This window comes from Chanodichthys erythropterus, chromosome 16 (genome assembly GCF_024489055.1).
Source record: "Chanodichthys erythropterus isolate Z2021 chromosome 16, ASM2448905v1, whole genome shotgun sequence".
Taxonomy (NCBI): Eukaryota; Metazoa; Chordata; class Actinopteri; order Cypriniformes; family Xenocyprididae; genus Chanodichthys; species Chanodichthys erythropterus.
The window spans coordinates 37,373,918-37,401,127 of NC_090236.1; the positions used below are offsets into that span (position 1 = coordinate 37,373,918).

The 27,210-nt window shown below is 39.7% G+C and overlaps 1 protein-coding gene across 2 annotated transcripts; it reads right to left on the reverse strand.

The window, feature by feature from the left end:
* On the reverse strand, window positions 1–27,070 carry acin1a (apoptotic chromatin condensation inducer 1a). Of its 2 annotated transcripts, none has more exons than XM_067363986.1 (18): window positions 26,867–27,070; window positions 24,628–24,693; window positions 24,397–24,508; window positions 23,725–23,783; window positions 20,387–23,515; window positions 19,655–19,813; window positions 18,685–18,773; window positions 12,468–12,525; window positions 10,677–10,722; window positions 7,572–7,720; window positions 7,300–7,440; window positions 7,037–7,220; window positions 3,615–3,760; window positions 3,401–3,508; window positions 3,202–3,309; window positions 2,805–3,120; window positions 1,108–1,208; window positions 1–991 (listed from the first exon to the last, which is right to left on the reverse strand). In XM_067363986.1, exons 1-18 carry the CDS (start codon window positions 27,002–27,004, stop codon window positions 686–688), a joined length of 5,415 nt encoding a protein of 1,804 aa, XP_067220087.1. In that variant the 5' UTR covers window positions 27,005–27,070; the 3' UTR covers window positions 1–685. The 2 variants fall into 2 exon arrangements, with proteins under 2 accessions (XP_067220087.1, XP_067220088.1); XM_067363987.1 differs by having other exon boundaries at window positions 12,468–12,528; window positions 26,867–27,048.
* Between the last annotated feature and the right edge of the window lie 140 nt (window positions 27,071–27,210).

Sequence of the window (27,210 nt, forward strand, 5' to 3'; positions counted from 1 at the left end):
TTAGATGTAACCTTTTTATTATTTGTACATTCAGCACTTACAGGAGTAAACAATAAAATTAAAAGAAAACAAAATTAAGCTTTTATGCTAAAACAATAATAATAAAAAAAAAAAATTTAAAAACCAAATGTGAAAAGGTTAAATATGCATCCCATTCTCCATGGCAGCTTGGCTAAAAACATAGGGGTTGTAAAAGGCAGACAATGGGTGGGGAAAAAAATGATACAAGGAATGTGAGGGAAACAGAAAAGGAAAACGTAAAGTAGTGATCAGGACTTAATTGACACTAAAGGCTTTCAGAGCATCTCTTTCTGAACGCAGCTTCACACAGATCGGTGTTGACGCTACACGGAAAGAGAAAGAGGACGTCACCAAACCTGGAGAATGCCTTGCAGTCCGACCCACTTATACCAGAAGTCCATTAACACTGAGGAAGGAAAATGAACACCAGGAGTCTTAAAGCCCAGTCAAGAGACACTGAGACGAGTCTACATGGAGACACAGCACCACCGTGGTCCCAATGTGTGTGTGTGAGTGTGTGTGCGCACCCGTGTCTCTTTACGCAGAGTGTGTGTGCATGTGTGTGTTTGAATGAAGTCTGAGTTGGTCCTCAGGAAGGTAGGCATAGAGCTGTTACAGCACATACAGGAACGGGGGTTACAAACTCAACAGTTCCAGACTTCCCTTAGCGTCGTCGATCTCTGGGTGGAGGGCTGCTGCGGCTTCGTGACCTCCTGCTCCCGCTTGCACTGTTTGCACCAGGCCTGCGATATCCCTCCTTCCGCTTATCCCCCTCTCGCTCCCTCTCTCGACCTCTGTCTCGGTCTCGTTCTCTGTCACGGTCTCGCTCACCATCCCCTCCGGCGGCCCCGCTGGTCTTCATCCTCTCCCGGTGCTCCTCCTCACGTTTCTTATCCTCCTCTTCCATCTCCTTCCACCTCTTCTCTCTTTCCCTCATGCGCTCGGCACGAGCCGCTACCCTCTGTGCTGCCTGCAATGCAAAGCATGTTGGGTAATGAGTATCGCTGGCATTATATTCTAAAATTATTTTTTTTTTCCTTAGCAAATACCACTTTATAAGCAACTAAAATGTGTAAAGTAATGTACCTGCTCCTCTGTGAGGGGGAGCCAGTATATGCATGGAGCAGCTTTGGTTTTGCGGAAGAGGTCATCCAGCAGTTTAGCGGGTGGCTCCTCAGGTCCCTTTTCTAAAAAAAAATGTAAAAAAAATAAGACATTTATATTTTAGCGATTTATTTTAATGCGCAGCTCGTCAGTGAAGCACGGCTCTGTGTAAATGCTGCTCCATCTGAAATCACTGCGAGTTTGAGTCACTTATAACATGCATTTGAAAAAGCAATGCGTCAAACATCTTTCCAAACATAAGCATTTATGAACCTCTTGTCCGACAAAAGACAACATTTAATAACATGCTTTGCCTCCAAACTCACTTCATAAAAATCATATGAGTGTTTGAAAACATCCTTCTGTGAAATTATGTGGCTTCTTACGAAGAATAAGGCACACAACATATTTCATAGTATTGTATACAGTGATTGTCTATGTCGATTAACATTGCATTATATACTTTATAATCATGAAAATATCCGAGAAGGCTTGAAGAACTCAGATAAACCATATATATATATATTTGTGTTTATTAGTCATGTTTAATCAATCAAAGCATTTCAAACTTCTGTTTATTCAGCTATAGCAATAGTATGATGCCCATAGGGATTTCCTGGAACGATGTGCATTATTTTTTCTGGAACATATTTGGAGTTTCTGTGTGAGAGCGCCCTCTAGATTTCAGATGGAGCAGCATTTACTGCTGCATTTAGCAGCAATTCACCGACACGCCGTGCATTTAAAAAGCAAAAGCAAAAGCAAAAAAAATAAAAAATGCAGCCTTTGCCAAATCGCATTCGATTTAATTTTCCTTAATCGTGCAGCCCTAATATATACATTTTATTTAAGATGTAAATATATACAGTACTGTGCAAAAGTCTTAGGCACGTCAGTATTTTCACCCCCCAAAAATGATTTTAAGCTAGTTAAAGAATAAATATATATTATTTATAAATAAATATATATTATTTATTTGTTAAAGATTTATTTTTGGCGCCTCATCGTCGCTATAAGGCTCTATCGCTATTCCCTCAATGATGTTCAGTGTCTTTGGATGGGATTAGGACTGTTTGTGATTTGGTCTCCGTGATTTTTAGGAGTCCTCTTGACTACTCTTAACGTTTCACAGACTTAGGAGCTAGTTTTAGCGCTTTGTGAAATACTCTTAGAGCAAAAAATTAGGACTCCTAAAATTATGACTAACACGCCCATTATTTTTAAGAGTTTCTCCTAAATCGGCAATTTAGGAGCTACTTTTAGCCTTAAGATGTTTTGTGATTACGGCCCCAGATCTCAGTGTGGAGCACCAGCTGTTGTCAGACTCCTTGTGCATACAAAAATGACTGGATAATTACAATTAATGGAAAAAATAATGTTTGGAATTGTGAACTGATATTTCCTACTGACACACTACAGCAAAAGATATAAATAACTGGCTTAAAACCATTTTTTGGGGGTGAAAATAATGACGTGCCTAAGACTTTTCCACAGTATTGTATATGAAAGATAAATAATATAAAATGTACATGTATCCAAATTTACAAATAATAATAATAATAATAATAATAGACTACAATTTATATAATGCATATTTATAATTTAAATATAAACTGGCAAATAATAAAACAAATATATAAATAATAATAAGTTACTATAATGCAATACTATAATCTCACCCTTCTTATCGGTTTTCCTCTCTTTGCTCTTCCCCCTTTCCTTGCGCCGCCTCTCGCGTTCTCGTGAACGTGATCTTCTGGCGCCAGCTTCCCGCTCCTCTCCAGGTTTGCTGAAGTCTCTCACCTTATCTCTGTCCCATTCCCTTTCCGCACGCGATCTCTCCCTCCTTTCCATTTCCCTCTCTCGTTCTGCCCACTGGTCACGCTCAGGCAGGAGAGGCGGGGGTACCGGACGGCCAGGTCCAGCGGCTGCCGCCCCACGGGGCTCTTCTGGTGGCTTTTCTCCTGCTGGACCCAAACCCCTGTGGAAGTCCACCTGATGGGAATGAAAGGGAATTAGTTTTCATAGACAGAAAAAAACGGATATTAAATTCTGCAGATGAAGTAAGACCTTTACCTCCTCTTGCGTGCAGAAGTCAACACTGAGGAACTTAGGGTTACTCTGGGGCCATTTAACCCCATGTAATGCTGTGCGAGTGGCCATCGCCTCTTCTGTATTTGAGTACTGAGGGAAAGCAAAGATGATGAATGGGTAAGCGGGTATGAAGAAAAAAAAATCACAAAAAAATCCAGAGGGATGCAGGAAAGAGACTTACTGTGACATAACAGTGAGATTTAATCTTGTCGATCCAAAAACCTTCCTCCACTAAAGTCCCTGTGCGGTTCAACAGCTCCTTCAGCTGCCCCAAGGTAAACGGCCTCACCTTAGAAACATCACAAAACAAGTCTTAGGTCACTAAACCTGGGACAACTCTCTGCATGTAGCATCTTTAGCTTATTAAAACATCGACGGTGCACATTTATACATACCAGGTTGCAGACATGGACAATGTTCGACAGCTTGCCACGAGGAGGAGAGGGTTGTTTGGCTGTGCGGACCGGGTCATCAATGGTGATACTCACTCCTGACTTCTGCTGACTAATCGAACGCCGAATCAGCGTGTCACTGGGAGCGACTTTAAGCAGGAAACAAAACAGGAAAAAAGGGAGAGAGATTGTTCAAGATGCCAGACTTTTCTATCCAAAACTCAAGTCACTTTTTGGGACTTACAGCAGTAATTGCTTTCAAGTTTGAATCCTAAAATGTTTTGTTGTTTCAGGAGATTAGAGTAGCCGCTTGAATATGTTCGTTCAGCTCTATGATCAAACAGATGAAGTCACAACTAACCATAGCGACAGTATCAAACATGGCGAAGTGAAGTTTTACCATGCAGGGCTCCAGACTAACATTTTAGGAGCACAATAAACAATAAACAGACTTAACTTACGGAAATTACACTGCACAGTTTTATTTTAAGGTTGCAAGTCTTCAGGTTAACATTTGAGGGCAGCATTATTATTCATAATGTCTAAATAATTCAAAAACAAAATGAGTGAAAATGTAATTTGGGAGTGTAAATGGCAGCCACCTACTGGTTACAATGAGAATTTAATGTTTTTTTTGTATTTTTTAAATAAGTGAGTTTTCCTACATGTTGAAACTTAGTTTTATAAATGGGGGTAATCTATGAAGGATGAACAAATAATGTTTTGGTCATCACATTAAAAATAATATTTTAATATTAGAGTTTTGAAGTGCTGGGAAAAGATGTTTGAAGTACTTGAAAGCATTTTACTCTTCCTGCCAAAATTCCATGGTTACAGTTAGTGTTACTACATTAAATCCATGGCAAATGTTAATTTGTGGACTGAAAGCCCTCTATAACTTGTTCATTCATGGCACAATGTTTCTCCTGGTTTCCATGTCAGCGCTGTTTGATCTTATATCTATGGTTAATAATGGAGAACTCTGTGCTGAATTTGAATGCTTCTCATTAACGTATTAATGTTATTAATTCTGTGGCAAATTCAAATGCTTTCTTTACTAGATCTCCCAGCGCTGTGTAGTAAAGTAGCTTGCGGCTCGTGCTGCACTGACATTGGTCCAAACTGGTAAATGGTCCATGAAGCACAAATGAGTAGCGCAGTCTCTTTCCGCTTTCATTACATTTGCCATTGGGCAACGTTGTGGCGGTTGCGTCAGCGTGACTGCTAACAAATTTGATTGCACCGACAGGAAGCAAAATGAGACCATTTAGACAGTGTGTAAATAAATGAGTCCAATAGGTTGTTTACAATCACGTGGTTCTGGTGACACGCGAAATTCCGGTGGAGGGCAAGCAGTGAAAATTAGAATGGAAGAGATGGGGAAAAGTCCTTTCTTTGCTGGTTTAGAAAGGTATAAACAGAAAATCACAACATATGTTGGACGCGATCCTTATGTTATGAAGAGGAGCGACTTTTCTGCTGAATTAAAAGACTTCCTGCCATCGAGGAGGCAGATATAGAGGATGTGAAGCTGCCGTCACGCCGCGTTCAGTTCTAGTCTGGGTTTGTTTATATCGCGTTGCCTTTCTGCTAGTGAAGTTAGAGCAGTATTTTGATTTTCTGTCGTTATTGTGAAAAATGCCGCCAGTGTAGGTAATTTATGCTGAATCGAGAATTGTAATAGAATATCGAGAATATGTCGTTCGTGGAAAAAAAAAAAAAAGGACCGTAATACAATTTTTGCCTTGGTTGAGAAGGTGAGGGAAGACGACTAGCAAATGTAATAATGTCATAAATAAACCCACTGCCTTTCACTCAAAACAATCACATACTTTGCTGAGTTTTGTATTTGGTTTTTGTGTAATTATTAACATGTTTTAGAGTATGACATCGGCTTGTGAATGATTATAACTTGCACACAGCCACTTCAGAACTGTTCACGAGCTTCTATGGGTTTGATTTTGGTTGTCATTTGTTGAAATAAATACAAAAATACAGTGTGTCTGCGTCCTGAACGTGACCCTCCGATTCTCCTCCGTGGTCATATGGGAAAGTGAATATTTACAAAAACAACATTAAAACTAGTTACATTTACACACTTCCAACAAATAAATGGATCGACTTTTGTCAGCTTGTTAAACATTTATTTTATTTGGGCATTTTCTACCATACGATGGCTGAAGCGGCAGCGCGTGACACTGTTCTCATGGTAACCAGATCAACATTGTGAACAGAATACTACAAAACTGAAGTGAAAATACCAAATTATAATTAAATAGGATAAAATATCTTCTCCTCCGTGCAAACGATAGCATGAAGAATGTGAATATTTAACCAAGTCAAAAAGGTAAGCAGGTATCCATATCCATTTAACTATCAGCAGATGCAAAACGCTATAAAAGGCAACAACTTTTAAAGTTAAAAAAACTGTGTAAGTTATAAAAAAACTGTATAAGTTATAAACGATATAAACACCTTCTGGGATCTCGATTTTGTCGATTTGAGCAACCATAAACGACGCAAAACTTTTGATTTTTTGATAGGATTCCTATATAGAAACATCACCCCCTGCCCTCCAGACTCATTTGCGCTGCTGCTGTGACGTCATGTGCAAACAACCTATTGAGGCGAGTTCATCCATTAGATATTTTAAATAATCAACAGCAGCTTTAAATGCTTTGTAACCGGTTGCAGAGAGTACGTTTGAGCTGTGCCTCGCACTGATTGCAGCTAGTAAAAAACAATGCTGTATGAACGCAGCTGTATTAAACACAAAATATGAGACTATATGACGACCATATTCTAGTGTTGTGTCAAACTTTACTATAATAGTCCAAATACTTGTGCTGCCGTCTCATCGTTTTGAGTAGGAGAGCCCCGCATAGACGACGTGCTGCTGTGGTTTGCCGTTTCAGTTTTAGAGAGCACCATTTTATCTGGTCTCCGTTTAAAAAATTCCCACACTTCAGATCAGGCTTGACATTTTTGTAATAACGGCTGATTTTCAGTATGCCCAAGAGTCAGAACCGCCATTACTGGGGATGACCATAAACAGCGCAATTCTGCGTGATTCCAGTCCTAGTTCACTTAAGATAATCAAAATTTTGCATTGACATATTTCTTATTAACCGTTTGTCCGTGTTCCACTCCGTCTCAGAGCGCGCACACAGAAAGCCGCTTGGAAAACAGCATCTCTTTCACGGCTTAATGCAGTTTTAGCTCAAATTTGTCTTTTTCAGACATTTTTTTCAGAATGTAGAGAAGCAATTTTTGCAGCACATAGAAAAATTCTCACCAGTTTTGCGTCATCTGATCGGCCTTTAAAGAGTCCATTGATCAAATAATATAAAACGATTATCGACCAATAACAATCAGTGCCCGATCGATCAGTTCACCCATATATCTGTTGCTTCTGTAATTCTCACCTGGCTTCACATCTACGTCTCGCCAAGGGGGCGATGGCTCCGTCTCCATGGAAACCTGTATGGAGCCTTCCATTTTCTCCTCCTGGCTAAGTCTGTCCCGCCCTTCACTTCTTTCTTCCTCATCCTCTTGCTCACTTCTTTTGGATTCTTTCTGTCCATTCTCTTGTGTGTCAGAGGGCACAACCTGTTTTAGTGGAGAAACCATGGATGTTTACCAAAACGCATAAGCAAATATTTATTCACATCAGAATAACGACATGTACCTGTGTTACAGTTCGTCTAATTTTCAGCTCTTGGTCGCCCCTTTCTCCTCCTTCCTCTTCCCCAGAGAGATGCATCTCCTCTGGATGCAGGTCTAACACAGCCTCCTGCCCCAAACTAGGCTTGATGTCTGGTATTAAAGACTGGAAGGAGTAAGGATTGCATTATGGCACTGTTCATCAGATGAAGCAAGACAGGAATAGATTTTTGGGAGGGGCATTTTTTCAGCATTAAAACATCTTTTTAACTCATTTTTATTTCATATTTCTCTGACCTTCAAAGAGTCTGTGGTGATACTGATGGAGGGTTTCTTGGCAGTGACGGCTGTACTGGAGCCCCATCTTCTCTTCCTGCCAGCGCTAGCACCGCTTGCGGTCTCCGCTTCCCCTTCCGAACTCACCACCCCAGGAGACGGTTTGCTGCCTGAGGACAGATAGCATATGGCCATCTTTTTTGATTTTGAACATATCAACATTGAATGTTCAAGAGTTTGGGGTCAGTGAAATTTTTTGAAAGAAATGAATACTTATTTTCAGGGATGCATTAAATTGCTCAAGAACGAAAAGACTAAAAGATTTATAATGTCATAAAAGTTTTCTACTTTCAAAAAAATGCTGTTCTTTTCAACATTCTTTAATGCAAGCAAATGTAATCTTAATTTTTTAACATAGATTGCAGCATCCAGAAAAGCACGAGTGCAGTTTAGATGAACAATTCAACATGAGCGTAATCCCTCTCTGTTGTAAACAAACGTGTTAGTTTCCTCCCGCGCAAACGTCATAATGCGACAGGAAGCTCGCGCTCCAGACTGCCGTGAACACTCCTAGATGCCTCAACTATATAAAAAATTAAAACTACATTTGTTTGCGCAATCTCAATCGGGAAGCGGCAACCTTCAGGTCCAACATGGAAGACGAATTCAACGACTGGCCACTAAAGACAGGCTCCAAAAGGGATCAATCCCATAGACCCCCTCATGTTAAAAAGTCCAACTTTACAGCAGAAAAAAAAAACATGTTTACAGCTAGGTACAAGAAGTGATTTTGGTGTATACAGCTATTTTTACCCTTCATGACAACAAGGTCAAATGAGGGGGGTGAATTTTTTTTATAACTCGTCCGTTTAAATTATATTAAGCCTTAAAGTTCTGCATAATTAAGGGAGTGGCCACTTGAGTGACAGGTGGACTGCCGCTGCTGTCACACACGGTCAAGATGGCAATGGCTGGCACTACGGACACTACGTCCAACGTCTATGCTTTTCACAGTTTCCCTACATGTGAGCTCCCGCACATACATCATTATACGACAGGAAACTACAGGTCATAAACCCCACCCTCTCAATGCAGACGAATGAGACTTAAGTTAAAACATAAAAATAAATTATGCTTCAAATAAAATTTCCCGAAAGATGGTTTTGGTCATTTAAGGTAGTTGTCATCACGCCGATTTATATTCAATTGTTCGTTTTTGTGATAAATTTGATTTTAGCTAGCAATTTGGTGCAATAGAAACGGGGCGTGTCATCGTGATTCACAGTTGATTGACAGCTTCTCTGAGGACTGTCGGAGATTTGAGGGGAGATTGAAGATAATTAACTATTAATTTTTAATTTCTGTGTTATTTCACACCGACAAAATGAGCTGTTCAGCAGTAAACTGTACTAACTGACCTACAGGATCTGACGGATATCTGAGCTTTTCTCGGTAACGTTAAATGTGGACTTCATAAGCTAATTAGTAAACGTTATTTGTTAAGATAACACGCCTAATGTTAGCCATGATGGAAAAAAAAGCAGGTGATCGTTATCCGGCAGTTATAATTATTTTTATGGGTATAAAATAATAATTAGCAGGATGAAACTAATGATAGCCTACTCTAATTAATTATAGAGCACTGTCTACAGCAATCGATCTCCTGTAAGGTTAGTTTAACCTTTTATTTAAAATGGCAGGACCATTGCTGACATTTTATAGTTGTTTCTAGAGGCATATTATATTGAGTTCATCTACTGAATTTGCCGTTTCAAAAATATAATTGCTCTAGAAACAGAATAGCCTATTATTTTATAGGTAGAATTTTAAATTACGTATAATTTATATAGCCTATTTAAAATACATCAATGATGACGCAGTCGTCTGGGCGGAAGTTTGATACCGCGACTCCGCCTCCGGCTCCACTGACGATACCTTCTGCGCATGCCCTGGCTCCAAACTTTTTTTTTTTTTGGACGTTTTTGTGTAATGTGTCAGCGCACATCTGCATCCGTTTTGGCTTCAGTTCATTACAATGGAAGGAAGCGACATCGCGTCGTCCATCTTTTTTTACAGTCTATGGTTCCAATCCTCAAATCTAACTAAACGAGAGACTTTCTGCTGATATTTCACGAGTATAAGCAGAACTAACGTTACTCATCTCTGCGCATTGCAGACAGGCTGTCAGTCAGTGCAGTTACATTGTTGCGCCACAAGGTGGCGGCAAGGGACTGTCTTTGAGTCTTTAAACCATTCATTCAAATGCACGTTCAAAAACCCTCATTCATTTAGAGAGCGATGTAATGAAACAAGCTGTTGAAATCATTTTAATTGTGAGCGCCACTTTATAAGGCTCAGCTGACCAGTAAATGACCAGTCTCGGCCTGAAGGACAGATGCAGGTAATTGCACACAAGTACAAATTACCATGGTACACATTATGCTATCATTATTAACTTATTTAATATTTAGTACACATGCATGAAGTGTAAGATGAGAAGGACATACCTTTCGAAAAATAAAAAACATGCAAACATTTCTGTTGCTGCGGTATTTGCAGTCCTCTGCGGTTGGCTCGTAAATAGCATGGCATTACGATATTGTGGTTACCGCGACAGCCCTACTCAGGACCTTATAAGTGTATAAGTAATCTGACACCTTATAAATGTAGCCATTGACTTGCATTATAAGAATAACAGGGGATCACGGTTTCAGCTTAAAATCTTCTCTACTGTTCTACTAAAGAAAAAGTCACAACAGCACTTGCAAATTTTCATTTTAGGGTGAACTATCCCTTTAAGCAGCTCAAACTGTTATCAACATTTATAAGAAATATTTTTGAGCACCAAATCAGCATATTAAAATGATGAACACTAAAGTAATGGCTGCTAAAATTCAGCTTGGCCACCTCAGGAATAAACATTTAAAAATTATTAAAATAGAAAGTTTTTAAGTTGTATTAATTTGACAACATTACTGTTTGTACTGTATTTTTGATTAAATAAATGCAACCCTGGTGAGCATAAGACTTTTGTTTGTCTTACCAACCACAAACTTTTCAACAGTGAATACAATGAAAGATCTCTCCAAATTAATCACTCAAGGGAAAACCTGTGGATATACTCACTGCCGAGAGAGATCTTTCGGGCCGAGAAGGTCTTTGGCGTGGTGCTCTGAAAGAGAACAAACACACCCAAGCCAGGAGAAAAGGTGAGATAGATCGAATATATGGGAGAAAAAAAACACAATGGGGGAAAACGTGTGTATGTACAAGGGAGGTAATAAGACTGAACGACGAATAGAGACCAAAATCTCAATTACTTGTTGATGGCTCACTCTATTTGTCGTTCAGTTTCTCTATTTGTCGTTAGGAAAGACCGCCTCTTCAGTCACAGGTTCTTTATGTGGTTAGAGGTCTTCTGTCAATTTCAAAAGGTCTATTTCTGCTCTGAAGATGCGGTCTTGTCCTCTCCTACACCAAAATACTTTCTTTTTAAAGCCATGCTGCAGTTATCAATCACCCCTTGGGTTTAAAAATCATTTTCGGCAGTTAGTCTAGTGGGGAATTAAAATAAAGGACTGCTTTACATTAGCTCTGCAGTGGCCTTACATATAAACATACATCTATCCTGTAGTCAATAGCTCCATTTTAGGGTTACCAGGAAGTATGGGCAAATATTTGCATTGTCTAAGCAAAACGTTTAAAGTAGAAAATGGAGAATGACTACTTATTTCCCGGTACCATTGACACATGTTCTTCACTGGGTTGGGATTGGCCCAATCGCACGTCTGTATGTACTGTATCTAGGCAACAACAGTCCAATGAAAGAAGGCTGGGAAGTTTGGGCAGAGATCTGAGAGCTGGATGGCAGAAGAGCTCTTATGTAGAACAATGTGGGCAGAGTTTGCAAGGCTCTGAGTGTCTTTTATCAAGTCCAATGTATTGGCATGAAACTGGAACGTGGGTGGAGTCTTTCAAATCTTTCAGGCACTTCAATCTATCGTCCGATTTATTTGCGAAGCTGCCCATAACGGCACATGGTTTCTGTCTGTTCAGGCTGAATGAACCGGGTTTTAGTCAAGCAGCCACAAAGCAGAGTCCATTTTCAAACTAACAGTTAAGTTTGATTGTGGTAGTCCAGACGAAAATGAAAAAGCAGTAAAATCCAAATGTTTTGGCTGCAGTGCAATGATAAGAGTCCAAAGAGTTTCCTTGGGTAGAAAGAGAAAACTAGTCCCATGATATAGCAAGCAACTGGAACACGTCTCCATTAAAACAAGTCCTCAAAGAGTCCATTTATATATGGTTTCTGACAATCTCTTTTCCACCATCTTGAGCCAAACTGACACTCAGCGATACGTCAAACCCACATTGCACAGCCTTTCATTATCAGTCCAATCAACAGATGCTCCCAGCCAACGCCATTCTGGAAATGTGGCCATTTTTGACAGGTGTGTTGCAGACTCAAGGCTTATCAGGTAAAGCCATGGCACTTGGAGACAGTGGAACAGGTGCTGTAGTAGAAGTAGTTGTATGCAGGTACCAATAAGGGCAATGGAAGAGGCATGAGCACCTTTATAACAAAGCAATCAAGGGGGTTTTAAACATCAGCCAAAGTGACAGAGTGCCCCCTGCTGCTTCTGTCTATGACAGCTTCAGCAAAGGTTCACAAAACATCATCTGTGACCACAAAGAGGGCAAACAAAACATAGAGCTGCTAGATTAGCTTGTGACAACCAGATTTGAAATGCATACAAGGGCTTAGTAATGCCTGCATATACCTGTAATAATGATTAATTTGCACTGATTAAGGGGGAAGGGTGGCAGCCCTTTATAAAATGTTGTTTGCCTCTTTATGTGGAGGATATCTGGCGAATGGTAGAGTTGGGTCAGCCCAGCACTCCTCTGCGCTCTTACCTCCTCACTGCTCTCTGGAACCTTCTCAGGCTCCGCCATGACAGCCTCCTTCACCTCACTACTGAGACAGACAGGAGCAAAGAGAACAAAACAATTATAAGTCATAAAAATTCACAACAGCCACAGTAAACAGCCCCGACAGTAAAATTGTTTTTGGAATTTAACCCAAAAATTAAAGTTCAGTCATTAATTACTCACCCTCGTGTCGTTCCACACCTGTAAGTAGACCTGTCACGATAACTACTTTTTGATGTGCGATATATTGCCCCAGAAATAATTGCAATATGCAATATTATTGTTATTACAATATTTTACGCCACTGAATATGAATATATATATATATATAGACAGCTTAATAATGCAAGTAAGCCAACACACCTTCAAATGACAATGAATTGAACTCTTAAGAATATTTAGACTATATTTAGGCTACTGGAATTGAAGCGTAAAAACAATAATATTGTTGAAATAATAAATGAACCCAAGTAGAAAAAAAACTTTCAAAAGCCACTTATATGGAGATTTTCCATCTACAGGTTTTTCCCTGACCTTATTTTCTCAGTTAAGGGTGCACGCTATTGTCAGATGTCCATATGAACAGATTTAGCAGTCAGATTGGCCTGTTGAGGTATCTGTTTTTCTAGAGGTGTGTTTGAAAAACGTATTTTTACTTGAGCGCCGCGTCATGCACGAGACGCTGCTAAAGACGCGAGTGCAACAGTCAAACGAACATGTTTCCATGGAAAAACGGTGCAGTGGAATGCAAAAACGTGTTCCCTATGAAAACGAATTAGACATTCGCGACTGCCGCGTCCTGTGTGAAACTAGCTGTGAGCGTGCACCATTTCACATTGTCATTTTATATTTGTACCAGTGAATTGCGGAAACTGAGTGGATTCACTATTCTTCCCAAATGTCTGTAGTTGTCAGGAAAACACTATAACGACTTGAATCGGCATTTTCCGCTTGTCGATGTCAGCCTCTGAGAGCAGACGAGATGACAGAGGCTGCATGATCGGCAAAATGTCTGTGACATTTATTTTTGTGTAAACATAATGGGCAATATATCGCGTCACCAAAAATTATCGAGGTCATGTTCATATATCGTACGATAAGGCGAAATATCGACTATCACGACAGGGCTACCAGTAAGACCTTCATTCATCCTCGGAACACAAATTAAGATATTTTTGATAAAATCTGAGAGCTTTCTGTCTCTCCATAGAGAGCCAACGCAACTACCACTCCAAGGAAAGAAAGAAAAGGTAAGAAAAAAAATCATTAAAGTACTCCGGTGGCTTAAACTCAATTTTATGAAACAACATGAGTGATTTGTTTGCGCAAAACAAACTTAAAAACATAATTCACCACTTTACTTGAATTTACAAAAATATTGATCTGTTAACGAGAGCATCACAACTAGGGTTGCAAAGGGGCGGAACGTTTCCGGTAAATTTCCTGAAACTTTCCATGGGAACTTAACTGGGGGAATTTTGGAAATATTCCAATCAATCAATTTCACACATCCTTGCTGAATAAAAGTATTAATTTCTTTCCAAAAAAATAAAAAATAAAAATAAAAAATACTGACCCCAACATTTTGACTGGTAGTGTATATTGTTACAAAAGATTTCTATTTTAAATAAATGCTGTTCTTTACATTTTTATTCAAAGAATCCTGAAAAAAAAAGGATCACAGCTTATAATAAATATTAAAGCAGCACAAATGTTTCCAACATTAATAACTGAGTATCAAAGTATCATATTAGAATAACTTTTGAGGGATCATGTGACACAAGACTGGAGTAATGATGCTGTAAATTCAGCTTTGCATCACAGAAATAAATTATATTTTAATGATTGTTAATAGAAAACCATTATTTTGAATTGTAGTTATATTTCACAATATTACTGTTTTTTCTGTATTTTTGATCAAATGTGCATGTTATGGACTAGGGCAAAGCAGAGTGCATGCAGGGGGTGTGTCTTCAATAGCCCTGCAGTATATAGTGTGCTGTGTGAATGTCAGGGTAAAAATTCAACTGAAATTGCATTAAATATGGTTGTTTTAACCAAAATTATGCTGCAAGATGTTTTTTTTTCAACTACATTTAAGTACCCTGTTATAGGCTAACCTGCAATTTTGCAGTTTAAGTTTTGCAGCCTTGAAAATTCCCGCAATTATGCAACCCTAATCACAACGCATGTTGTGTTCAGACACGCACATAAACTCAATGCACATGCACGAGTGTTCACGAGAGCATCGTGACGCATGCACTTTGTGTTCACGCGAGAGCTGACATTGTCCAAACATGCTTTGGATATTATTTTGTAAATAAAGTGGTAATTTATGTGTTTTTTGCACAAGCAAAGCACTCATAAAATTGAGTTTAAGCCACTGGAGTCACATGGAGTACTTTAACGATGTCCGTTTCCTACCTTTCTGGACCTTGGAGTGGTAGTTGCACTGGATCTCTATGGAGATTATCAAGATTTGAAATCTCTCAGATTTCATCAAAAAGATCTTAATTTGTGTTCCGATAATGAAGGATGTGAAATGACATAAGGGTGAGTAATTAATGTGACACTTTTATATTATATATATTATATTTTATATAACACTTTTATAGGAATAAAAAAAAAATTACTCACCCTCAACACAAAAGGAGATGTTAAACAGTCTCAGTCACCATTCACTTTCATTGTATGTAAAAAAATTCAATGCAAGTGCATGGTGACTGAGGTTAATATTCTGCCTAACATCTCATCTTGTGTTTCACGCAAGAAAAATGTCATGCACATTGAAACAGCATTAGAGTGAATAAATGATGATAATTTTTGGGTGAACTATCACTTTAAGTGACACTTTTGCTACTAATCTGCTAGATTCATGATAAATTCCAGATGGGGGAGAAACAAATATGCCAACAATATCCACTACATCCAAAACAGAGATTGATCAATCACCTCTACAATCACAGGCCTGCTTTTACAACAAAATAAGAGCTCCAGAAAGAAAGCATTAGGAATTATGGGCTGTATCTATATCCTTGCGAATAGTTTCACATTGACCTCCAAATTAAAGCTCCAGGCTACATGTCGACTAAACGCAGCGCTCTTCCCACGGAGTTTAGAGGCACGCGTGGCGAGGCGTCGCTGTTTTACTCTCATTCCCTTTTAGATCGCTCGAACGGCCAACAAAATACTAGTCGATCCAAATAAAGTTCGCCCTGATACTAACACACAAGCACATAAAGATGAATACGACAAACAGCGCTGCGCCGCATTGTGGGGTGCGAGTGCACGAGAGTAGCGCTGAGCATCGTCTCTTTCCTCCCCGGTGAGCAGTGAGATCACGCACCTATCAGCGCCTCTCTAATGACTACAAACGGACGGGACTTCGTGAATTCATTGAAAACCGCTCGCCCAACGCTATCGGGCCACCTTGAGCCCCGTGTTATTGGTCAAACGCGCAGTACAGCCATGTTTGGATGAGAGAAAGGGAGGTGCGCGAGACTCACTGCAGCAGGACCCCATTATCACCGGCCGAGAGGCAGCCGCACTGATTGCCTGTCAGTAATCTACACATACTTCAATAACGCGCTCTTACAATTACATAATGCCAGTTTGGGTAGGATTAAATAAGCTAGCGATGCGTCTATCTTAACTACATTAGTAGAACAATAGTAAACAGAGCATCTTTAAAGGGTTAGTTCACCCAAAAATGAAAATAATGTCATTAATTAGGTCGTTCCACACCCGTAAGACCTAAGATATCTTTGATTAAATCCGATGGCTCAGTGAGGCCTGCATAGGGAACAATGATATTTCCTCTCTCAAGATCCATAAAGGTACTAAAAACACATTTAAATCAGTTCATGTGAGTTCAGTGGTTCTACCTTAATTTTATAAAGCGACGAGAATATTTTTTGTGCGCCAAAACAAAACAATTTTTTTTAAACAATATCTAGTGATGGCCGATTTCAAAACACTGCTTCGAAACATTATGAATCTTTTGAATCGAATCTGTGATCCGGATCACGTATCAAACCGCCGAACTGCTGAAATCACGTGACTTTGGCGCTCTGAGTCCGAACCACTAATTCGATTCGTAAAGCTTCGCAGTGTTTTGAAATCGGCCATCTTGAGATATTGTTAAAAAGTCGCTATTTTGTTTTTGGCGCACAAACAGTATTCTCGTCGCTTTATAATATTAATTTTGAACCACTGTACTCACATGAACTGATTTAAATATGTTTTTAGTACCTTTATGGATCTTGAAAGAGGTATCGGATTAAATCAAAAATATCTTAATTTGTGTTCTGAAGATACGGGTGTGGAACGACATGAGGGTGAGTAATCAATGACATTATTTACACAGAAAACAATATTTTCATTTTTGGGCAAACTAACCCTTTAAACTGTGGCGATTTATTGTATTGTCTTGGAAAGTCCAAATCGTTTGAGGTGAATCAACAACGATTCAAGTGGTTCAATAACGATTCGCATATTTATTTGATTTGATTAAATCTTCAGTTTTGTCGCAAAATACAAAACATTCCCCACATAAAAAATAATAATATAGTAATTTATAGTAAAGTACGTAATAAGTTTGTTGTGGTAATTCTATAGTTGATTTTGTAATATATCAACTATAGTAATATAAACAAATTACTTTACCCAATACTGTACTTACTTTTTATACAACTATAGGGTATATTATACTACAATATACACTAGTTTACTGTAGTAAAGACTAAAGTATACTACAGTATTTATTACAGTTTATCTATAGTTCATACTACAGTATGCTGTAGCATTCAATAAAGTGTTGTAAATACTATAATATATACGGTATACTACAATTTACTATAGTAAATAGTATTTACTATAAATTACTATAGTATTCTTTTCACGTGGATCAACTTAAGATAAATTAAGGGTTTGCTGGTTGGTTTTATACGTTGTATGTGGTTACTTTATTCGTCCATAAAAAAATGAAATTCTCATGGGTAAAATTCAGTTACATACTACAAAGGTGATGCATTTAATGAAGTACAGCTGTGAGATTAATCGTTAAAACAGATTGCAATCTTGATTCAGACAAACACCGAAGCGATCTTATTTCGATTCGCCCGACTATTAAACCTTTGACAAGTACGATCACATTCAGATCTGCGTTGGCGCTGCCGCTGACCCAGAGAGAGCATTTCTCATGTAAAGGCATGAAACGGCTTCACAAACAGTCTTTTCAACCACACAGTATCATTATTTCTGTTTTACAATATTTCAAATGATCACAGAAGTACTGTGATAAAAGTTTATATTTCGGATATTAACACTGATGTCTAAGGTAGTGATGAAATTAGAATAAATCACCTTTTGAAAGTAACTTGAGCTTCAAGTAAAGATTGTATCAATTACATAGTTACACCAGTAAGTGGCGACAAGTGACTTAAATTTGACACTGAATCATTCATTCAAGAGATTCATTCAAAACACTGATTCATCAAGTCATTAAATAATTCATAAATAATTCAACAATTTAAAAAAAAAAAAAAATTCAAATGAGTTAAATATTAATTAACTACAGCAATAAACATTTTGTCAGAACCTGTAGTAAATAATGTTATTCTGTTTAGTTGTCTATTCAGAAACATGAGAGATTTGTGATCTAAAATTAAGCAGCTCTAATGTGAAGTGGGGAAAACAGCCATGCAATGACAACAATTATAATTCCCCATCTGCTTTCTCATTATGCATTACCTCACACAGCTATTTGGGTGATTTAAAGATGCATGAAATTTTAAAATACTTTATCCTATCAAAGTTTAATGTGCAACTAAGATATTTGTAGCATAGCATAAACACTGGCTCTTTGATGCTTCAACAATGTCCTGTCTTTAAATAATTGGTTGCTGCATATTGCTGGCGTAACTTGATCCAATTGGCAGTACATGACAATTACTTAATTTCACATGACAGGATAAAATTTTGTATTTACAGGTACTTGAGCAGCCAAAACTTTTCACCAACTTCACACTGTACAAGAAGACCTTACAACTGTAAAATAACATGCTTTCATCTGAACCCATCTCATAATAACCATATTTCATCTCTGTTTGGATGTTTATCCCTTTTTAGTTGCTAAGTAATGTGTCCATTCAATCCCTCATTTCTGGTGCACAAGTATAATCAAAGTAGAAAACAAACAGACCTGGTAGTGTCTTTGTTAGTGTCATCTTCCTCAATATCATCCTTTCTCCTTGTTTCCATCTTCTCATCGTGGAGATCAAGGCAGGGTTTCTAAAGTGTACAGAAAAAGTACAGTTTATAAAAATGTTTATGGCCAGTTTCTTAGAGTAGACTGAAGGCCCTGATATACTTCAAACTAAATCGAAGAACGAACTGTGACGTAATTGTGAACAAAATCAGGCCAAAATGAAGTTCGTTTTGTGAGTTTGAAATGGCCGGAAGTTCGTTCCAGCTGCAAAAACACCTTTGTACTACCATTGGTCCGTTACAATAACATAATCAGAGGTGTGCGACTGTGTGCTGAGGGTCCACCTTCTTTCACACTGAACTCTTCTCTGACTCATTTCATCTGTTGAGTCCATAAAGGTAAGATCTCCGCGGGTGAAAACAAACACTGTTAGCTGCTTTATAGTAGAAATTAAGTTGTGCTTCTGATGAAATGATGCACTGACACTGTTTTTCATGTTTGATACTGTAAAGCTACTTGCTTTCAAGCAATAAAATGCCATATAAATAAACGTCACATGATTTTACTGGAGTGCTAATTTGTAGAGCTTCTGCTAACATAACCATGTTGTTATGATCAGATGCTTTTCTTATGCTTTCTATAAAAAATGCTTACCGTTTTCTCATTTTTGTTGTGTTTATTTTGTTACGGAGAGGAAAGCTTGCAGCACATTTACACATTCATTAAAACAGCTCTCAGCAGTGTGGGTGGAGTCAGATTTTCGATAACAGTACATCGCTTCTCACGTATTTTGAACTTCCGTTTTACTCCTAAACGAAGAACGAAAAAGAGCTTTGCCATGAGTATATTGGGGCCTTGAGTCTAGCAGATGACAATCTAAGAAAGTAATAGAAGATAATTACTGCTACTAGACTTAGGGTGTAAGAACCAAGTTATATTACCAAAAACTAGGTTGCTTACTGACCTTGGTTTTGATGACATCCTCATTGCACACGTCTTTCTCCTCCTGCTCTGTGAAGACTCGTTTTTTGCGCTGGGATGTAGGAGGCTTTTCAGTCACAGCCACAGTTTGACCAACTTTTTCTGTGGGCCGAGATGAAGAATCTTTCTGGACCTCTTTAGACTGAGGAAGATGGAAAGTAAATGTTTAAGAAATGCTTTTGTGGGCACATAAAAGAGAGTTGCATGTAGGCATAATAGCATGCAATTTAAGCCAATTAAGTGAATTATTAACAATAAACTATTTTCTTTGCAATTTGCATAAAAAAACACCACATACAGACAGTTATGTGCTTACACTGCAAGTCTATGGAGCAACACACCCCATTTTGGCCTCATAGACTTCCATTGTAAGTGGACGATTGTTTTCTTTGAGATAATAGAACAATTGACTCAGTAACTCTGTATTAGAAGCTAACACATTCAGAGGAAAGCAAAAGACAACTGACAAGGGTAAAAAAAAATGGAGTCATGAAATAAAAAAATCCTAATAGCTCAGGCAATCTATCTTAAGTTCATGCAACTCTATGCCAGCTCTCTAATGTTCTTCTGCCACTTATTGTACCGCATAGCTGTCTGAAGCTATTTGAGAAGCATGTAATTAGATGAATTTGGACACTTAATGATTACAATACTCATGAGGGATGTCTCCAAAGTGTTTAAAGAGAGAGCGAGCAAGAACATTTGAACCACTCACCCTCCTACCACCTGAAGTGGGACGACTTTTCTCCTCCTCCGATGATGATGATGATGATGATGAACTGGAGGAGCGAGAGGAGGATGAAGACCCAGAATCCGAGTCAGATGAAGATGAATCGCTAGAGGATGATGATTTTCTTTCTTTTTTCTCCACCTCCTTCTTTACCCTTTCCCTTCCTCTTTTCTTCTCATTCTCAATGTTTTTGAGCATCTCATGTTTAGTGTCTCTGCTTGCCTCACTGTCCTTTGATGTCTCAATCTTTTCTTCCTCTTGTGGTGCATGTTTTTTGGCGGCCAACTCAGGGGTCTTGCTCTCAAGCTCATGAGGTGCTGCAACTAGGATTGATGTTTGAGGGGCGTGAAAAGCATCTTCATGCACTGGTTCCCCAGATTTAGATGCTAATGGAATTGAGGGGGCTTGTGGCATCGGGCTGTCTGAGAAAGTACGAGGCCTCTTCAGCACAGAAGTTGGAGAGCATGGGAGAGGAGCCGCCAGAGGAGCATCTCTAAGGAAGCGGGACTTCTTAGAGGAAGATTGAGGGGATAGTGGTGTTGCAAGTGTGGGTGACTGTTGTGGGACAGACTCTGAAGATCGAGCATCTTTGCCGGCACTCTGTGGTTCCCCAGCCTCACTTTCGTCTGGCTTCTCCAATGGACTCTCGAGAGAAACAGGATGGGGAGCTGGACAAGAGAAACCACCGATATCACGACCACGCTTCCATGGAGGAAGACGGCTTTCTTTCTCTCGTTCCTCCTCTTTTTCATGCGTTTCTTTTTCGTGTTTCAAAGCCTTTTCTTTCTCCTCCTGCACTCTTTTTTGCTCCAACAACCTTTCGCTCTCCTTCAAGGCTCTCTGCTTCTCTTCTTTCAAAGCACTCTCCTGCTTCTCTCTCTGTTTTTCCAATGCTCGCTCTTCCTCTGCTTTTCTCTGCGCTTCTCTTTCACGCTCTTCTTCCAAAGCTTTCTCCTTCTCAAGCCTTTCTCGCTCCTGCCTCTTGCGTTCCAGAGCAGCTTCTTTTTCCAAAGCCCTCTCTCTCTCCAGCCTTTCCTGTTCTTTGGCCCTCTCAATTTCTTGTCTCTCTTTCTCCAAAGCAGCTTCTCTTTCCAGTCTCTCTCTCTCCAAAGCTTGCTCTCGTTCTTGCTTTTCTTTCTCCTTCCTCTCCTTCTCTAGGGCTTGTTCTCTTTCTTGTCTCTCTCTCTCCAAAGCTTGCTCTCGTTCTTGCCTTTCCTTCTCAAGCCGCTCTTTCTCCAATCTCTCCCTCTCTAGAGCTTGTTCTCGTTCTTGCCTTTCCTTCTCAAGCCTCTCTTTCTCCAATCGCTCCCTCTCTAGAGCTTGTTCCTGTTCTTTTCTTTCCTTCTCAAGCCTCTCTTTCTCCAATCGCTCCCTCTCTAGAGCTTGTTCCTGTTCTTTTCTTTCCTTCTCAAGCCGCTCTTTCTCCAATCGCTCCCTCTCTAGAGCTTGTTCTCGTTCTTGCCTTTCCTTCTCAAGCCGCTCTTTCTCCAATCTCTCCCTCTCTAGAGCTTGTTCTCGTTCTTGCCTTTCCTTCTCAAGCCGCTCTTTCTCCAATCGCTCCCTCTCCAGAGCTTGTTCTCGCTCTTGTCTTTCCCTCTCAAGCCGCTCTTTCTCCAATCTCTCCTTCTCTAGAGCTTGCTCTCTTTCTTGCCTTTCCTTCTCAAGCCGCTCTTTCTCCAATCTCTCCCTCTCTAGAGCTTGCTCTCGTTCTTGCCTTTCCTTCTCAAGCCGCTCTTTCTCCAATCTCTCCCTCTCTAGAGCTTGCTCTCGTTCTTGTCTTTCCTTCTCAAGCCGCTCTTTCTCCAATCTCTCCCTCTCCAGAGCTTGTTCTCGTTCTTGTCGTTCCTTCTCAAGGCGCTCTCTCTCCAATCTCTCCTTCTCTAGAGCTCGTTCTTGTCTCTCCCTCTCCAAGGCTTGTTCTCGTTCTTGCCTTTCTTTCTCCAGCCTCTCTTTCTCCAATCTCTCCTTTTCTTGCCTCTCTCGTTCCAAAGCTTCTCTCTTGAGGCGTTCTTGCTCTAATGCTCGTTCTCTCTCTAACCTCTCCCTCTCTTCTCTCTCCCGCTGCAAGGCCTTTTCTTTCTCCTCCCTTTCCCGCTGTAAAGCCCTCTCCCTCTCCTGTTTCAGAGCTTCTTCTCGTTCCTGTCTTTCCCGTTCCAAAATGCGTGCTCGCTCTTCTTCCAATACCCTCTCCCTTTCCTTTCTCTCCTTCTCTAGGGCTTTCAGCCTCTCTTGTTCTCTGTGCCTTTCCTTCTTTTTGCTATCTTGCTCCCATAATAGATGACTACCCTCATCCTGCTTTGTGCCATCACTCTCCTCTGTCACAGCTGTCCTAAGGACACTAACACCTTGGTTGGAGATCACTGAACTAGGGTATGACAGAACTGATGCTGCATTAGCTGTATGGGTAATTGCGGATACAACGCCCTCTTGGTGGCTTCTCTGTCCATCAATTCCCTCCCTATCACGCTTTCCCGCACCAGAGAAAGCTCCCTCAGACTCCATTTTGCGTGCCAGTAAGGTCAACGGGCCTGGTCTGCGTTCTGTGGAGTCACCTGCTGGTTCAGGGCTACTGCTACGACTGTCACTACTGGAACTACCAGAGCTCGAAGAGCTAGATATGCGCTGCCTAGATGGGGGCTCTCCAGGACTAGGTGGGCTCTGTTTAGGGGTGTCTGGGAGAGGGAAAGAGAGTTCAGGAGGAGGAGATGGGGGAGGAGTGGGCTGTCTGAGCTGCTGTGATAGTAAAGGTATGTGTTGGGGGGGCGGCTGCTGCTGTTGCTGCTGCGAGCCACCAGATCTTTCCCTCACCGGTTGGCTTTTTGGAGGCTGTGCTCGACGACTCCGTTGAGCTTTGGCGTTCCACTCTTCCTCTTCGCCATCATTGTCATCCCCACCTTCGCTGTCATCATCACTGTCGGCCAGTACATGGCTTGAAGTCGGACCTCTTTCACCAACAACCCGCACCGACAAAGAGGCTATTGCGCTAGGCTGGGCAGGTGTGGAGGGGGATGGCTGCCCGGGTGATTCTTTTTCTCTGAGCTCATCATTCTCACTGGCAGTCACCCCAACTGCTGCACCTCCTTTGTGTTGGTCGACTAAGGAGGGCGCAACATCCTGGTGGAAATACATGTGATGGACGTGGAAGGTAAGTTTAGGCCCAAAAAGGTCTCTTTTGATCCCAAGTTAACAATCTGGACAATGCAACAAATGTCTAAAGAAATAATATTTTTCCTTACCATGCATGACTACAAAAAATATTTATTCCGTAAGAATTCAAACCTGAGCAAACACTGTGGAAACAAAGGATTGATAATATTTCTAACCTGGTTAGGGGCAGCACAGATGCTGTCATTGGCCTCTGTGTGGTCTTCATGGTCTGTTCCTAAATATAAATAAATAACGAAGTCTAAATGATGAATAACTTGAATCAATTATAATTGACAGGTTCACAGCCATTTCAGGTCTAAACAGTACAATTATTTTTTTAAATGAAATGTTTTAATACAATTTTAGTATTTCAAGATATTTTAATAATTTAAAATGTATTTCAGAATAACATATTAGAAATAAAATTACAAAAGATTACTGTGCAAAGATTTCAATACAGAATTTATATACATAATTTCCCATAATTTCATATAATTTTTTTACTTGAATCAAAATGCAACAAAAAATATCTTGCATAATAACCATGTTCTACAATTTAAAAAAAAAAAAAAAAAAAAAACAAGACCAATTTGGCATGTCCACATCCCTATGCAATACAAAAACATTGTGCATTAAGAAAAACTATGCGTTAGCATATGTTCAATGTATTTGTACATTTTAGAGTCACTAGTGCTTCTATAGTTCACCTTTACCACTATTTATGCAAGGATGCATCATCTGTGTTGCCTAACAACATTTGTTACAGACATTCAGCTTAAAAAACACACACACACACACACACTGGTACAAGTTAATTTTATTTGCGCTATTTGGTTTCAGATGCTCACCATCAGTTTCAGCTGCCTCTCGTGCCTCTCTCTCCAATCGCTGCCTGAGAAGCTCTTGCTGTTTGGCCAGGTACTGTTTAATGAAGCTGTTCTGACTCATTTCCTCCCCAATCTAAACAAACACACAGGAAATCCAAAATGGTACACTTGTTGTAGCGCAGTTAAGTCATCCACACAAGAACAAACAGTAACACGCTTATTTCGACTGTAAAACATCTCAGTTGAGCTCACCCGGGAGTTAGGCTGCAGGCCAATGTGATGAGTGGAGGTTTTCTGAAGGTTCTCCAACATGAGAGCCTGTTGCACATGCAGAATGACAAACACACTTCAGTTATCTATACTAAATACTTAAGTACACTTTGCACAAGTAGAAGTAAACAGTGCTGATTATATTTCTTAACTTCATGGACACATACACAAGTGGCCAATAGTGATGTCAAAAGGGGATATTTGTTTTCAATAACCATACAAGTTCAATTTAAAGCGTTAGTTCACCCAAAAATTAAACTTCTGTAATTTATTACTCACCCTCATGCTGTTTCACACCCGTAAGACCTTCGTTAATCTTCTGAACACAATTTAAGATATTTTAGTTGAAATCCGATGGCTCCATGAGGCCTCCATAGGGAGCAATGACATTTCCTCTCTCAAGATCCATTAAGTTACTAAAAACATATTTAAATCAGTTTGTGTGAGTACAGTGGTTCAATATTAATATTATAAAGCGACGAGAATTTTTTTGGTGCACCAAACAAACAAAATAATGACTTATATAGTGATGGCTGATTTCAAACACTACTTCAGGAAGCTTTGGAGCGTTATGAATCAGCGTGCAGAATCAGCAGTTCGGAGCGCCAAAGTGACGTGATTTCAGCAGTTTGGCTGTTTGACACACGATCCGAATCATGATTCGATACGCTGATTCATTATACTCCGAATCTTCCTGAAGCAGTGTTTTGAAATCGGCCATCACTAAATAAGTCGTTATTTTGTTTTTTTGGCACACCAAAAATATTCTCATCGCTTTATAATATTAATATCGAACCACTGTACTCACATGAACTGATTTAGATAAGTTTTTAGTACATTAATGGATCTTGAGAGAGGAAATGTCATTGCTTCCTATAGTGGCCTCATAGAGCCATCGGATTTCAACAAAAATATCTTAATCTGTGTTCCGAAGATTAACGAAGGTCTTACGGGTGTGGAACGACATGTGGGTGAGTAATAAATAACAGAATTTTCATATTTATATGTTATATATATATATATATATATATATATATATATATATATATATATATATATATATTTTTATATTTATATTTTTTTTAAATATAAATATGAACAAAACACTGTCAAAATTATTTGGCTACTACAGCTACAAGATTTATTTTACTATGCAAAAAAACTGCATAAAAAAAAAGCTCACGTGAAAAAGCATATATTGACTAAAAAATTTGTTATTATTTTATTACTTCTCTATTTTTGCATGCATTTATAATTTCTGACAGCCTGGCCAAAAAATTATATCCACACAAGAGTCATTGCAATACAAATAAATCAACTGTACAATAAGCTTACAAAATATTTAGCCCATTTTTAATAATATTTGTATAAGATATCACAGACATCACTTATGCCCACTACTGTACACAAGCAGTTATTATTCATCATGAATATCTGAGGTTTGCATGGATCAGAGTGAGCGACCTAAGAATAAAGGCAGTATCAATGCAAAAAAATAATTCATTTGTTGTTTATTGGTGTTGATTAATGAATCATGCACCATAGATTTATTTAAATAACCTGATTTCATCATACATCAAAAAAGCAAGTGCACGAAAGAAGATAATAAAGAGCCCAAACAGGAAAGTGACATATGTTTACATCTGTTCAGTAACAGCAACTTCAGATCAAACTTCAAAGCAGCTGCTGCGCGCGCGGCACATCAATCAATCAAATCCTCCCACCGACGCAAAGCAACTGCGATGCGACCTCACTGTTTATTTCAGCAAAAGCACATGACATTCAAGAGGTAAGACGCGTTTATTCTTTTAAAAAAAATAACATTTAAAGGACTTTTTGGTAAGCGCGCCCCCGTTTCATAACCCCCACCCCCCAACACCTTATGCACTAACAAAGCGCGAACCCGCCGACAACTTAAAAACCTCACAGTTCACAGCCATCCAGAGACTTGTAAACACAACCGCATCGCCCCGAACACTCCGCGGCGTCTGGGCCATCCCAAAACTCACATGCTTAGAAAATAAACGGCGCTTTTACGTGTCACACACATATACACAAACAAGCAACAGCGGGGGGGGGGGGGGGCATGATGACACACTACAAACTGCATGAGCACCCCAGCTAGTGCTCGCTAGCAGCTAGCCAGAGACCACCGACGCTCGGCCTCCGAATCACGGTCTTCGGACTCTGCGGAGCCGAGAAAACAGCATCTCCCACTCACCCCTTTGAGCCTCTTGATGAGAGCATTCTTCTGTCCGCTTTTCGGAAGCCCTCTTTCTTCCAATGCCGCTTTCAAATCCGCCACCCGGAGCGAATGGAGCGGCCTCCCGTCCAGCGTAACGTCTTCGAGGTCCGCCATCTTGATTCCCTTCGCTCGTTCTGTAGCTCGCGCGGACCGCAACGCCTTCCTCACCGACGTCAGCGCGCCACGAGCGCTTCCGGAAGAGGCGGAGGGAGAACATCAAAGTTGTTTTTGATGTTTTAGGAAGTAACAGGCAATAAACATGTATTCTTGTCAGATAATTTTAATGCTTCTAGTTATTTCATATTCCTTTTTAACATAAG

What these genes read in the sequence shown, in the direction of transcription:
- acin1a (XM_067363987.1), bottom strand. Translation starts at nt 27,004, where the DNA reads ATGGCGGACCTCGAAGACGTTACGCTGGACGGGAGGCCGCTCCATTCG. An exon ending in AGAGGCAGCTGAAACTGATG is followed by an intron (nt 23,784 to 24,396) that starts GTGAGCATCTGA and finishes ATTTATATTTAG; the next exon opens with GAACAGACCATGAAGACCAC. An exon ending in CCGAAAGATCTCTCTCGGCA is followed by an intron (nt 7,721 to 10,676) that starts GTGAGTATATCC and finishes ATCTGTCCTCAG; the next exon opens with GCAGCAAACCGTCTCCTGGG.